Source organism: Candoia aspera, chromosome 4, assembly GCF_035149785.1.
Source record: "Candoia aspera isolate rCanAsp1 chromosome 4, rCanAsp1.hap2, whole genome shotgun sequence".
NCBI classification, from domain to species: Eukaryota; Metazoa; Chordata; class Lepidosauria; order Squamata; family Boidae; genus Candoia; species Candoia aspera.
In genome coordinates, this window is record NC_086156.1 from 90,060,312 (window position 1) to 90,074,941 (window position 14,630).

A 14,630-nucleotide genomic window follows, 5' to 3' on the forward strand; every position below is an offset into this window, starting at 1 on the left:
CAGATAAGAAAAGTTACCGTACCCTATTAAAGTCTGAGTTCAAAACCCAATATTTATGCAGCAAAATAGGGACTAATGGAAGCTAGGTGGAGATTAGAAATTTGATTTATTTTACCATCCCTGATTTGCAAGAGGTGACTTCATTTCATGTTTTGTGTGTATATGTGTTTCTGGCTAAAGGAGGAGGAACTGAAATTAAAGTCATTGTTCCTTCCTCCTCCTCCTCCTCCTCCTCCTCCTCCTCCTCCTCCTCCTCCTCCTCCTCCTCCTCCTCTTCTTCTTCTTCTTTTGTTTTGTACATTTTCAATTACTTCTTTTATTTTGATTTGAAAACTTGAATTCCTAATGACACAATGATGCTCTTCCTTTGAAAGCCTTTAACACACTTTTTTTTTTTTTTTGTATTGACAGAAAGAAGATTGCTGATTGCTTTTATTCCAGTAACAGATAATAATTTATCTTGGAAAAAAGTGGCTTGTGGCCCAAGACAATTAAATTACAGTAATTTAAATTTAATTAATGTAAACAGATAATAAATTACTTTCCATATGCTTAATCATTTCCTTTTTCTGTCATAGTATTATTTAGTATTAACTTCTACAAGCCCTTGAAGGAATACATTTAGGCCTGAAGTTTACAGTGAGACACTCCTGGTCCATCTATTCAATACAGATTATGCCACAATACTTTTCTAATTATTTAAATGATGTGTTTTGCATAAATATCTGCACAATGAGTGATTTGAAACTTTTTCCAGATTTCTTTCTGTACGTAGAAGAAATGGCTTCTCAATGAAACTACAAGGCTGATGCTTTTCAGTTTGTAAAATGTTTCCATTTAAAAAAATACTGCTCATCTACTGTATATATTTTTTTAAAATAATAATAATAACAACAACAAAAATAAAAATAAAAATAAAAATAAAAACACCAGACAAGGAGGAAGGTTCATTTATTTATTCATTAACACCTGCCTTTAAGCTCTCATGGACAGGGCTTTAAAATAATACTGTCTCCTTTGAAACTTCAGGCTGTGCAATTTTTAAATCAAATTATAATGTCTATCAGAAGTTTATGTCCTTTGGTCTTTCTTTTTACAGGCCTGAATAGAGTAGTTCAGCAGCAGAGTTTCTTTCTTCTTTTGCTTCTTGTCTGTCATCAAGCTGGTGTTCTCTCTCTCCCTTTTTCTTCCTTTTTCTCCTTTAGAAAAAGCCCTGTATCTCACAGCCTTTCATCTTATCAAGGACCAAGTCTGAAAATATACATTCTGTGATGATGAAGGGGCTTGTTCTGAAGGAGGTTACGCTCTCCCTTTACCATGCTTTCTTTACACATTTATTGTCAGTACAGATGCCAATGCAGTTAAGTGCTTCAAGCATTCCTTCACCTCTCTATTTCTCAGGGTGTAGATAAAAGGGTTCAACAATGGAACTACAATGAGGCTGAAGATATTCATAACTTTGTTTGTTTCTAACGACATCTTTTTAGAAGGCTTGACAAAAAGGAAGATGGTGGAACCATACCAAATCAACAGAAGGAAAAGATGGGAAGAACATGTGGAGAAGGCCTTTTGACGTCCTTTGACAGAAGGGATATGTAGAATAGTGCAGATAATGCAAATGTAGGAAAGAAAAGACATCATGCAGGAACCCAAGATGACAATGATGGCAATGATGAAGGATGCCAGCTCAATAAGGCGAGTGTCGGTACAGGAAAGAACTATCCAGGAATCAATGCTACAATAGAGATTATTGATTACATTGGGCCCACAGAAAGTCAAAGTTGTGATCAGATAGGCTGGAATAGAAACAATAAGAAATCCAGCCAGCCAACAGCAAAATGCCAATTTATTAGAAAGACTGATGTCCATGATGATGTTATAATGAAGAGGATAACATATAGCCAAATATCTATCATATGCCATGACAGATAGCAGGAATTGTTCGGTACTTCCCAAAGAAAAAACGAAGTATAGCTGTAAAATACAGCCAGCATATGAGATGCTCCTGCTTTTCGCTAAAAAGATCAAAAGGATCTTAGGGATAGATGCTGTTGTGTACCATATTTCCAGGAAGGAGAGGTTGCAAAGGAAAAAATACATGGGAGTATGCAGCTGATGATTTGTACTTACTAAAATGATGATAGCTACATTCCCCCAAAGTGTCAGGATGTACATGAGAAGAAAGAGCACAAACATAAACAAAATCAGTGTTTGAGGCCCACGGAATCCAAGAAGAATGAATTCAGTGACTCTGGTTACATTGTCTTCTTCTTGATTGCCCTCTTCCATCTATCTTCTTTTACTTTCTGAAACAAAGTATTGAGTTAAGACCAACAGCTTCAGCATTCCATAGAAATTCAACATCCTGATTTCAGTAATGAAATCCCATTTTTCCCATGAAAAACAATTTCCTATACTAACAAACTATCACCTTTTTTATGAAACTTCCCTGTTTGCCTTACATAAAATCTATTGCACTGTAATTTACAGTGATACAGTGAATTAGGCGACTAGAATTCTACTAAGTGTAATTTTTTAGTCCCCTTCTTCTACACTGTAGTTCTGAGATGCCAAAACAGAGCTGTTTCACAGAATATTATGGAATCTGGCAGTGCAATTGAAAGGGAAAGGAGCAGCAGGAGGGAATTTTAAAGCAGGGGGATACAAAGTGGTGCCTTCAAAAATCTTTGGATTTCAAAGCCCATTTGCCCCAGGTACCGTGGTCAGTTACAATGGATTAGTGGAGATTTAATTCTAAACATGTAAAGAACACGAGATTTTTGGCATGAACTTAATGTGATTTCCTTCTAGAGAACCAGTCTTAATTAGAAGGTTTGAATAATTAGGCAGTAGAGGGCTTAAAGAAGTAGTTGGAAATAGGATGGATCATAAACTTACAGTATTTAAAACAGGTGGCATAGATAAGAATTTTTATAGAGGAACTGTAAAAGATAAAATGAATGTTGTATGGTGGCTTAATAAGTAGCATGATATAATACTAAACTGAACAAAGACAATTTTGAATAGAGCAAAGGATGTAACTCAAGTGGAAATCATAAATTGAAAGGGCAGAATCATTGCTACATGCTGAATTTGCTAAATAAGCTTCTGCAGTGTTGAAGTTCTATGTCAAAACTATAACATAGAAGTTGACCTGCTCTTTGGCTTGGGCACCACAGTGCAACTCCCTGCCTTGCCTGAGAGTTTCAGGGGTCTTCTAGATTGGCTGGGTCATATTTTCTGGACCTTTTTTTTTTTTTGTAATTGGGGGAAATGTGAGATTTTTCAAAGAGTTCAGATTGATATCTTATGACTTGCTAAAGCTTTCTGCCCCTTAACATTACCTACCACAAATGGAAAATATCTAACTGATTTGTGGGGCTGCTCTGAAACAGTCATCTGATAGATTGCAGGAAGAAAATAGTTGACATTTCCTGTTCCTACTAACATTGTTCAGATTTAATCCAGGATTTCTGCTTTGTTTTAGAGGTAAAAAAATGAAGGAAAGGAAAGCTTTTGGATAATGCTACTGTGTTCAAGAATAACAAGAACCTTTCTAGGCTTTTAAAAGTCCTTTGGGTCAGAAAGTTTATTTGAATATGCATTTGAAATTTTGGTTTTTGACTGAAAATTATCTTTAGTTCTTGGGGACTGTGGTAGAGTATAAATATGATCAATCAATCAATAAACATTTGAATTTGAAAACTGTTCTATTCTACTGAAGTCAACTTTCTATGTTTTGGGGAGCTCCAAGCTATGGAATTATTTTTGCTTTTACTAATTTTAATAATGTCGATGGATGTTATTAATCTAGCTGATATTTTGTTTCCATTCTTTTCAAAGACTGAAGTATAGTTGAATGAATCTCTCTCTAGATGTGATGGTCAGGCACTTGGTGGTTGCCCAATTCTTTAAAAAGGAAAAAAAAAATGCCAAGAGTAATTTATCAGGTATAATATATTAACATCTGAAAATTTTGCCAAGAAGAGCTTAGGGCAGGGATGGAAAATGAGATGGGAAGATCTGGAGAAAAATCCTAGTTTTAGAATATTAGGATTTTTATATTAATTTTGATGTCTTTTTTTATGTGGAACAGAATGGCAATATTTGTAGTTAGTGTCTGTCATAGGTACTCAAGATTTCTATAACACATGTAATATTAAAAGATTATAATTAAAACAATTAATATTATTTTGAAAAGTAGAGGTTTTAAAAAAAAGCAAAACCAAAAAGTCACATATTCTCAGAGTATGCTGCATTGAATAACTGAAGTGAAAATTCTGATGCAAGAGAGATATATCTCAGAATCTATATGACAATGACAGTAATAAACAGCAGCATGAAATGAAAAGAACCATTTACCAAGTGGGTCATCCCTTACCACCGTCCTTCAGTCTCTTTCCCTTGACCAGCAATATCACTTTGGTTAACTGTTCATCCATCCATCTGATCTACATGTTTTTTACATACATTCTGCTGTACAACTACCTTACTTTTCAATTTTTTTTAAGGTGAATTAATCTCCTTTTATTTATATGCACTAGACTAAATCTTCCTGGGAAGGTCCTCATGTGCAATTCTTTTTGTCTGAGAACTTGGTGGTTGAATATAAAGAATCTTTATGTTTCACACATTAGTGTCCCCTTGACATTTCTGATGTTCTGGGAAATGATCAAACATAACTATTAAAAATAAAACAACTTTAAAAGAATATTCATAAATTATATGCTTTCATTACTTTATGGATTTGTGTTAGTAAGCCAACTCATATCTACCAATAATGAACAACAGGTCTGATGAATTAATCTGTCTTCTGGCACTAATTATCAGCAATTATGAGGAAACCCCTATTACTCTTAGGCTTTATATATAGTTCTTGTGAAGCCTTTAGGCAACAGTTGGCTGTGAAATGTAGGTGTGTGTGTGTGTGTGTGTGTATGTATGTATGTGTGTGTGTGTATACACACACACACACACACACACATACATAACTTTATCATATCATGCTACCACTAGGGCTGCTAGACATCTACTGGCAAACACAATAAGGATGGATAAATATCTGGTTGATTCAGGCCACAACTGGGGCCTCAGTCCAATCACCTGCAAGACTGTCAGGGAAAGTTCCGAGTGATCATGTCTTACGTTGAATTGAGAATAAAACAGACTTACTTGAAATATTCTGAGCTGGCTGGGCATAATGTAGTAAGTTTGAGTGTTGCTTGTTCCATTGGAACAAAATTCAAAGAGTTTAGAATGTTCCAACCAAACACAACAAAGGGAACACAGGAACAGTGCTGTTCCATTCCGTTTCAGCTCAGGCCTCGAGGGTAGATAGAATGTAAGGAATGTAATATGCCAATCAAATCGCAGAAAAATGGGCTGAGAGAATTATTTTAAAACATGTTTGAAAACAGTAAAATAAATCCCTTAAGAAACAATGGAAAAATATTGGTCATGTTGAAAAATCTGTTTTGATTAGAATGCATTATTGAAAACAGATAACAGTGCAGACAATAAACATATGTCAAAGTTCAAGAAGTTAGTCAAAGCCAAGATAAAATCATTCTTTGTTTAAATGATCATTGAAGCTTATTCAGGCACCTCAGATCTGCTGGAGGTAAGGATAGAAGTAGAAGTAGGAATTGATGTACAGAATATTTCTTCTTGGCTGTCATGGTTTATGGTCATTATTTGGCCATCTGTCACCCCTTGCACTATAATATCATCATGTCTAAAACTCTGTCTGCACAAATGGCATTTGGCTCTTGGGTATGTGGTTTCCTAATTATTTCTTTTCCTGCCTTCCTTATTATCCAGCTCTTCTTCTGTGACTCCAGGGTAATCAACCATTTCTTTTGTGACATTGAGCCTTGGATAGTACTCCCTTGCACAAGCACTTACACAGTGGAAATTGTATGGTTTATTGCCATCATGGGATCCTACATGATTACCTTGATCTCCAATATTTATATTATTGCTACAATATTAAGGATTGCATCAGTTCAAGGATGTAAACGAGCTTTCTCCACTTGCTCTTCCCACCTCACAGTGGTGATTATATGGTATGATGCTACTGTTTTCCTGCATGTCATACCCTCCAAAAAGCAAGCCCAAGAATTGAACAAAATAATCACTGTATTGAATGTCAGCCCCTTGTTAAACCCTTTCATTTATACATTCAGAAATACAGAAGTGCAAGAAGCTTTTAGGACTGTATTTAGAGCCTCAGCTGTAAATCTAAATAGAAGGCACAATGAGGGTAATAAGTTAACCTCACAGAATCCATAATATAACAAATGGAACATTCCACTGGGTGTTTTTGCACATATTGATATCTCAATAATTAGAAATTAACTGTTTGCAAACTTATGGGATGTTCTGCATGAACATTTGTTTCCTGTAAGATCTCATGAGGATCAATGCAGCCATTTCCATACTAATGTTAAGGCCTTTGTCTTTAAAAAGTAAATTACAAAAAAAAGATGAATTAAAAAAAAGGAAAAGTTTTTCTTAAATTTAATTTTAATACTAGTGACTAAATGGGAATGTCCACATAATTTTCTTCACAACAATACTGAAGTAGTTTACTATTATTTTTTTCTGGATTTTTTATTTTCCTCTAAATTCCCAGAGTAGTTTATAATCCTGTGACTCCCTGCTGGCCTTTCATCTAAGTACTAACCAGGCCCAATTCTTATTAATTTTCTGAGCTTGTTTGGAGGTTCTAGCAGGGATGTGCAGGTATCGTGTACCCTTGACCAAAGTTCGGTAGACTCCTTCTATCTGGGATGGTCGTCCTCTTCCACCACCATGCAGCTTCAGCAGGGATGCACATGGAGCACTGAGGGAGGGAGGGGACACCTGACTAGCTGGCCAGATCAGCTGAATAAACCCTGGTGATCAATGGGGTGACAGATGTCGCAGCCAGATCGCCCTCAGGTCACCCTCACGTTTTGTGTTTTAGTTTCTTAGATTAGATTTTAATGTACCTTCCATCTTTTAACTGACTGTACCCCACCCTCCTTATGCCAGTCATTGACCGTAATAAAGATTTGTTTGTTTATTAATTTTCTGAAATCAGCCATGATAAGTTGCTGCCACCTAAGCTTAAATTGCCCAGAATAAATACCAATGCAGAGTAAGTATAGACATTCCTTAAAGATCAAGGACTAGTGGATGGTCTGTGATCAAATGATGTCATGTTCAACTTTTTGAATTATGATATTGTTATAATGATACAGGAAGACTGTATACATATGTGTATGCATGTGGTTTGATTTTACAGAAATTATGTTCTTGATTTCCTGATGTGCCTCAGGTCTTGATGTATGTTTTGAGAACATGCATAGATCATCCCAGTAGAAACCAATGCAATATGAATTCACTCTGCCTTCTCTAGTTTGATGCCCTCTAGATGCTTTGGACTATACCTCACAGAATTCTGAGTCATCTAATACAATTGAAAGGCACCAAAGTGAAGAAGACTGGTGTAGAAGAAGGTTACAATATTCATTTAATATCTACCTCTTATACAAATGGCCTGAATCAAATTCTCTAAATACGTGACTTTGGCAATTATCTATCATTATAATGTTAAACAGAGTCTTTCAAACATTTTGTTAGCCATATTTATTTATTTAAATATATGTTATATCTATTTTGCTTTTTATAAGTTTAAGAAACTAAGATCAAGCCCAAAGGCCAGATATCAGCTCAAAACTGTTTAATGTGATTAAAGCAATGCAACTGGAAGAAGTTTCAAAATACAGTATGTGTACTATCTGTTTAACCAGATGTAGATGTAGATGTAGATATAAAAGAAAAAGGAAAGGAAAAGGAAAAGAAGAACAAAAATGCAGAGGACTCTTGTGGTGCCCTTCTTAAACAAATCCTTCCTATCCAGAAATTCACTTTCTGCTATGGAGCATCTCTTATTAAAGGCTTTGCCTTTAGTTACATTGAATGCACTGTATGGAAATACTTCGAGACTCCTAAAGACTATCTGGATAAGTGATATCCAAACACCAAATATTTTAATGAAAATAAATTAAAATAAGCCTCCATGTATGGGCCTGTTAGTATGTGCTACTTCCCCCCTCCCCCCAAATAAACTCTCTGATTACAGCCATGAGACTTCCAGAAGAATGGAAGCATTGCAAGCTTATCCTCCATTCCCCAGATACATCACAGCTGGAGAAATAAAAGATCAATACATAAAAAAATGCTAAAGAAAACAAATGCATTATTTCAAATATTTCATTATCTCTACAGTACTGTGCATATTATTAATTGTTTAGGATAGCAAAATATGATATTTTAAATGGATGAAGCCCAACCGTTAAAGTTTTATGAGTGTTCTCCTTAGTTTCTCATCACTACTCTTTCTCTCTCTGACTATGAAAATAACATGGAGAGTGAGGAGAACAAAATATTTGGTATATAATTTAGAATGGTAAGAAAATACGTAATGAGGTATTCAGTTTATTAGATTTCTTTTTTTCATAAATTGTCACACAGAACAAATGAACACATATAGTACATGCTAGCACATAACACTTTTGTTAAATAGATGAGCTATAACATATAGGTAAAAATATCTTTCTACAGATTCTAGTACATGAATAAGTTTTTTTTTTTTTCTTTTGCAGTTAGTTAGAATACAACAATCCATGCATGTGCGATGGGGCCAAATCTTTTGAGGTAATAATATTAATATAACTGATTCCACCCCCACCTTATACAGAAAAATTGTCATGGAAAATGTATAAGTTTATAAATTTGTGCTCTAAAGCATTGAAACATTCTTGATACAAGTCCAGCAGTCTTCCAGATGACTGCTGGACATGTGACTGAAAAGCCACCCTGATGTAGCTTGTCCCTGCAGCAGCTAAACTGGGGAAGTGGCAGTTAAAGCCTGAAGAACTGATGCCATCTCATTTTTCTTATTTTGGGGGAATGCAAGAATGGAAAGCAACTCATCAGCCACCACACAGGGGGCGGGGTGGTGGTGGTCTTTTTGGTGCTGGAAACCTGGCGTGAAACATCTGCTTGATAACTGTAGATGGATTACCTAAAAGTAAGAATAATAAAAATAAATTCCATGGGTCTGGACCAACATACATTTCCACAAACAAACAAACAAAAAATATCACCAGTAGGGCTCCTGGGAGAAAAGCCATAAAAAAAAAAAAAAAAACACCTTCTGGAACACCATAAGGTTGGGGCAACACAGATCTCTGGGAGGGGGGAGTAGATCATTTCAGAGGGCAAATACTGTGACAGAGAAGAAGTGTTCCTTGGTCCTTATAGATGGTATTGTTTGATTGAAAGGACCAGAAGGGCATCAACTCTGACCAATCTTACTAGGTAAGGTTCACTTATTTCTTTATTTAAGAAATTTATATAGCTGTCCATCTCACAAAATCTGATTCTGGGTGGCATTCAAGCACAACAACAATTGAAACAATGTAACAATCCTAAAACACTGAAACATGAATAAAAATAAAAACATGCAATAAAAACATTAAAGATTGCAGGAGAATAACAATCATCCAATGTTGTACAGCCATCTGACTTCAGGATGTTCAGGATGAGTATCAGGACTCACTGCTTGGTTCCTTTGATCAACCCTTGCATCTTTTCACAGAGGATCTTCAAGGTTGTCCTATAATCACTTTATGACATTATGCTCCAGCTGCCTGTATGTATTTCACCCTAATCTCCCACAAAAATGCTAACTCTTAGTTCCTAGGGGTATGATGTCCATATCAGGTACACTTTATTTACACAATAACAGAAAAGGTTCAAGGGGTTAAAAAAAAAGAGAGAGAAAAAGAAAGGCAGTGCAGAAATGCATTAACAAGAATGAAAGAATAAGGCATGGTCCACCATTCCAATATTTCATTTAACATTAAATGATGTTAATTTGTAAAAAATAAATATAATCCAAAACCAAATGGTTCCTAAAATCAGTTCAACAATTATTACACATGTTTTGTTGCACAAGAATTCTGTCCCTAATCCGTGTTCACTTTGGCAATGTAGGAAGCAGTTAGAAGCACACATGCTTGTTGTTTTTTTCCTAGGGGTAAGTAAATTGCCAACATCTTTTTTTTTTTAATCTATCCACTGTAAGCCTGTACTGGTATTATGACTTTCAGGATCACTGATTGATACATCACTTGAGGTGGGCTAGAATAGGGGGATAATAATTACTTTTCAACATTGTGTCTAAGTTCCTTCCTTCCCTCCTTTATAGGTAGCAGCAGACAAAATTTCTTAGGCAAAAGTCTTTTGGGAAAGATGTGAGGATAATACACTAGAATAATTATGAAAAATGGCTGCCTGCATGGACTTCTCTTCAGGGAACCATCACTTCCTCCCAGGAATGTCCTTGAGGTTATTGTATGATCACATAAAACATGAATGACAGAAAAAAAAAGGATCTCTGGATCTCCCATCAAGATACCACCAGATCCACATTAAAGACACACTTAGTTTTGATACAGGCTCTAAGCATAATAGAACAGTAGTACCTGTAAATGTTGGCATTTGTGTGGGTGTGCATGCATAAGTGTGTACAATGTAATAATACATTCTGCCACACAAGAAAATGAAATTTCTCAAATATAGAGCTCTTCATGAATTTTACAGAGGCAGAATTGGAAGGGGAAATTTGGAGGAAGGCCAAGAGTACAAAGTTTACAACTATTAGCCATATCTTAAGAAGAAACTGTGGCCTCCCCCCTCCCAATTTTGCCATAAATTCATCACTATAATAGGGAGAAAATGGGAAGAGACATTTACCATTAAGCAAAGCCAATGTACAGAAAGGGGACAAATGCTGCTTATATCTCCAAAATCTTGTTGCTAAGGTCACATATTATGTGTTTGTGAACGATATTATGAGAAGACCTAGTTGTTCCAGAAGAAGTCCACTCAACTGGTCCAATACACCTAATGAGATTAGATCAACAGCAAAATCCTAGGCATGTCTGCTCTAATATAGATCCCATTTTATTCAGTGGGTGATGTTATCAGGTAAGTGTACAAAGCCAAACAGCAATAAAATAGTGCCTGCTTTAGCAAAACTTATGAACTGGTGGGCAGAACATGACCAACTCTGGAATCCATGTCAACTTTTTTTAAAACTGTCATGTTTTTTTTTACCTATTGTGATTATAGAAGTAAAGATATATTATAACTTGTTTCTCTCTAAATGTAGTTTTTGAAATGAAAGGAAATATTTTACATTATAGTATAATTAATGTTCTGAAAGCTATATGCCCCCTTTGCATTGAGCCACAATGCAATATGTCGCTATGATATTTATTTGTAGTGTAAATAGTAGAAGTACTAATATGCTGTTTCTTGTAATGGACTGGAGGGTTTACAAGATGATTTTGAAGGCCTCTTATAAATTTAATTATTGATTTACAGAATGTACCTCATATAATGATCATCATTACATTCTATGCTTCTAAATCCCACAGAACAGTATAGGCTTTATTTTACAGGCGTTTATATGATTGTGTTACAACTACTGTATATGTATTAACCGGCATCCAGAAGGAAAAGCTACACTAATGCTGATAGTTTAGAAAATGCTCTCCTGACTTAGATCTGACTTCCTCATCTGGAAGTGTTATTGATTTGATCCCTGAGCTGAGGCTCAGAGACTGTTTGATATTTAATATACTTCATAACATTTAAGAGTTTGAAAGCACATTATATAATACCTGTCATCTTTGCACAGAAAATCCAATACCATTTAAAATATTCTCTCTGTCACTTTTTCACCCTCACAAACCAAGCACACAGCACAAAAAGTGTCAATTCTCCAACGGAGATAGGAAAGAGAACTTTGCTACATCCTCAGATTTGCACTTCAGCAGCACAAGCCAATGGTGTGCATTGTTAAAAGATATTAAACTCTATCACTGAAGTGTGTAGAATTTAGACAGAAGACAGATATTTTACTATTCTTTTGCATCCATAACAGATTTACAAAGATTACATACAGAAAGTAAATTAGAGTCAGAGCAATCCAGCTTCCTTTTAAAATGCCATGGTAGTGGTTAGTTACAATGTTTCTGAAATGTATTATTTATTTAGTGTTAAGTCAGCCTTCTCAAAAAATTTCTGTGAGACAGCAGAAAAGAAGAAGGAATTACTATGGACAAATTGGAGAACTAAGCAATTATCTTTTTTTTTTTCCCCCAGTGGCTGTTGACAACTGCTCAGATGAACCAGTGCACTTGACCTACATGCCATATATATACCCTCCCCACTGACCCCCTGGGCAGCATTTTCAATATGCATTTTAATTGCAGTTATAATGAATTGATCAATATATATTTTAAATTGGCTACATTTGATGAGATTAATGGATTTATTGATTTGACTTAGAATAACTTACATACTAGTCTATTCTGCTGAATTCTCAGTTTATGCATTTGCACAAGGTATTATTATTATTATTATTATTATTTTAAAAGATCCTTAGCTCTTTTTAAATGATTATTAACAGTGAAAACATTAATGGACATATCAGAGAATGAAGAACCATACTTCTCACACCAAATTCATCATTATGGGTTTTCCTGAACTTCCAGAGCATCAGCTAACATTGTTTGCAATATTTGCCACTATCTACCTTCTGACTCTGGTAGAAAATGTCCTCTTGATGTTGACCATCTGTTTGAATCAATACCTTCGCACTCCCATGTACTTCTTCCTAGGAAATCTTTCTATTTTAGAAATTTTCTATGTCTCAGTAACAATGCCCAAGTTATTCTCCATCCTATGGTCAGGGGAGAACACCATCACTTTCCAAAACTGCCTCACTCAGATGTACTTTTTTCTCTCTTTGGCATCTTCTGAATGTTTTCTCTTGGCAGCAATGGCCTACGATAGATATTTGGCAATTTGCTATCCTCTTCATTATACCTCCCTTATGAATCTCAGAACTTGTGCTTTCCTGAGTGTGGCTTCCTGGCTTAGTGGCTTCCTGGCTTCGTTTCCATCTGTGGTGATGATCTCCAGGTTGCAGTTCTGCCATGAAAATACCATTGGACATTTCTTCTGTGACATCTCACCTTTATTGAAGTTGTCTTGCACAGACACTTCAACTATTGAGATTCTGGATTTTGTGGCAGCACTAGCAGTCCTTATGACATCAGTGATGGTGATTGGGACATCTTACATACGCATTTTTTGTACAGTTGCAAAACTTCCCTCCAGAAAAGAGAAGAGTAAAGCCTTTTCCACATGTGTCTCTCACCTAACAGTTGTCTCTATATTCTATGCCACCACCATATTCATGTATGCCCGACCTAAGGCCATTGGAACATTTGACTTGAACAAACCAGTGTCCATCCTCTACTCAGTGGTAGCTCCATTTCTCAACCCAATTATTTACAGCCTCAGGAACAGGGAAGTAAGAAAGACCTTGAGCAAAGCCATATATTGGGTGGTCACCCTCTCAGGATGTTTTCAAATGAAAAGATTGAAGCCATTATCAAACTAATATGTATCACAGTTGAAGATATTTTGTGGCAAGTATTCCTTTCACTGCCAAACTTGATCTACTGACTTGTATAATTCTAAATATTTTACAAACTGAGCAGTTTGTTTTGCTTCATACAGATGCAATCAATTTTCAGTTGATCTCAAAATGATATGCTGAAGGTGATTTGAATGTTATTTCTTTTTTGTGATGGTAGGTGGGAATGACCTTGGGAGACAGGAGGAAGACCTGCAGACTAGCGAACAGTCTTCCTCTGCACGTCAGAGCATTTGTAGGCCTTATGTATAAATTGCTGTTAAAATATGACCCAGAAACCAAACAAGTCAAAAACTGTATGATCAAATGCATGCAAAATTTAGATTCCATAACTGATATGCAGTCGGAATCTCAAAGGACACAACATACCAAATACTGTATATTTAGAGAAACAGTATGTTTTGTAGCTTGCATTTAATACATAGTGGATTGCTCTTGGTACATAGTGCTTGCTAGTATTCTTTGCTGAATGCTACTTTAGTTTTTCCACAATAAAGCTTTACTTATCAGAAACCATGTCTTTGAATGTTTGTTGTGTCTGCATCCAATTGAGTATTGTTGACAAAAAACATTCAAAAATTCTATCCATCCATCCATCCATCCATCCTTCTATATTAGTATCTATGACATTAAAATATTTTTTTTAAAAAATGCAATAATGGATGGCTTCATAACAAAATCCTGGATATAATCTAAAATAAAATATCAGACTGAAATATAACTTTTCAAATTCTTCTTGACAGTAACACAAAGTGGTAAGTTGAATTGAAAGGGGGAGGGGATCCACTAATTTAAGCCACCTTAGGGAACATCCTATTTAAGAAGGTATCAGGGAAGTTTCAATTCAGTGTGTACAGCAGGCCCTTCAATGAAGACTGCCATTTTGGGAAGCAACATAAAGGGGAGCTATACTTTAAGTAAAGTGCATCCAAATCAGTAAGGGGTTTATATGGACTAATAAGCACCATTACTTTTATTTGGAAATCTATAGGAAATAGCACATCTTAACCTTGCTCCCACACTAGAAACCAGGCTGCTGCGTTCCAGACCCACTGCAATTTCT

The 14,630-nt window shown here is 35.6% G+C and overlaps 3 protein-coding genes across 3 annotated transcripts; 2 read left to right on the forward strand and 1 right to left on the reverse strand.

The window, feature by feature from the left end:
* Positions 1-1,326: 1,326 nt before the first annotated feature.
* On the reverse strand, positions 1,327-2,289 carry LOC134496505 (olfactory receptor 6F1-like). Its single transcript, XM_063302230.1, has one exon. It carries the CDS (start codon positions 2,287-2,289, stop codon positions 1,327-1,329), a length of 963 nt encoding a protein of 320 aa, XP_063158300.1.
* A 3,366-nt stretch (positions 2,290-5,655) lies between these two features.
* LOC134496506 (olfactory receptor 6F1-like) lies at positions 5,656-6,291 on the forward strand. The gene has a single exon (XM_063302232.1). The coding sequence runs from the start codon at positions 5,677-5,679 to the stop codon at positions 6,289-6,291; it is 615 nt and encodes a 204-aa protein (XP_063158302.1). The 5' UTR covers positions 5,656-5,676.
* A 6,268-nt stretch (positions 6,292-12,559) lies between these two features.
* Positions 12,560-13,531, forward strand: LOC134496507 (olfactory receptor 6B1-like). Its single transcript, XM_063302233.1, has one exon. The coding sequence runs from the start codon at positions 12,560-12,562 to the stop codon at positions 13,529-13,531; it is 972 nt and encodes a 323-aa protein (XP_063158303.1).
* The last annotated feature ends 1,099 nt before the right edge of the window (positions 13,532-14,630 follow it).

What these genes read in the sequence shown, in the direction of transcription:
- LOC134496506 (XM_063302232.1), top strand. Translation starts at nt 5,677, where the DNA reads ATGGTTTATGGTCATTATTTGGCCATCTGTCACCCCTTGCACTATAAT.
- LOC134496505 (XM_063302230.1), bottom strand. Translation starts at nt 2,289, where the DNA reads ATGGAAGAGGGCAATCAAGAAGAAGACAATGTAACCAGAGTCACTGAA.
- LOC134496507 (XM_063302233.1), top strand. Translation starts at nt 12,560, where the DNA reads ATGAAGAACCATACTTCTCACACCAAATTCATCATTATGGGTTTTCCT.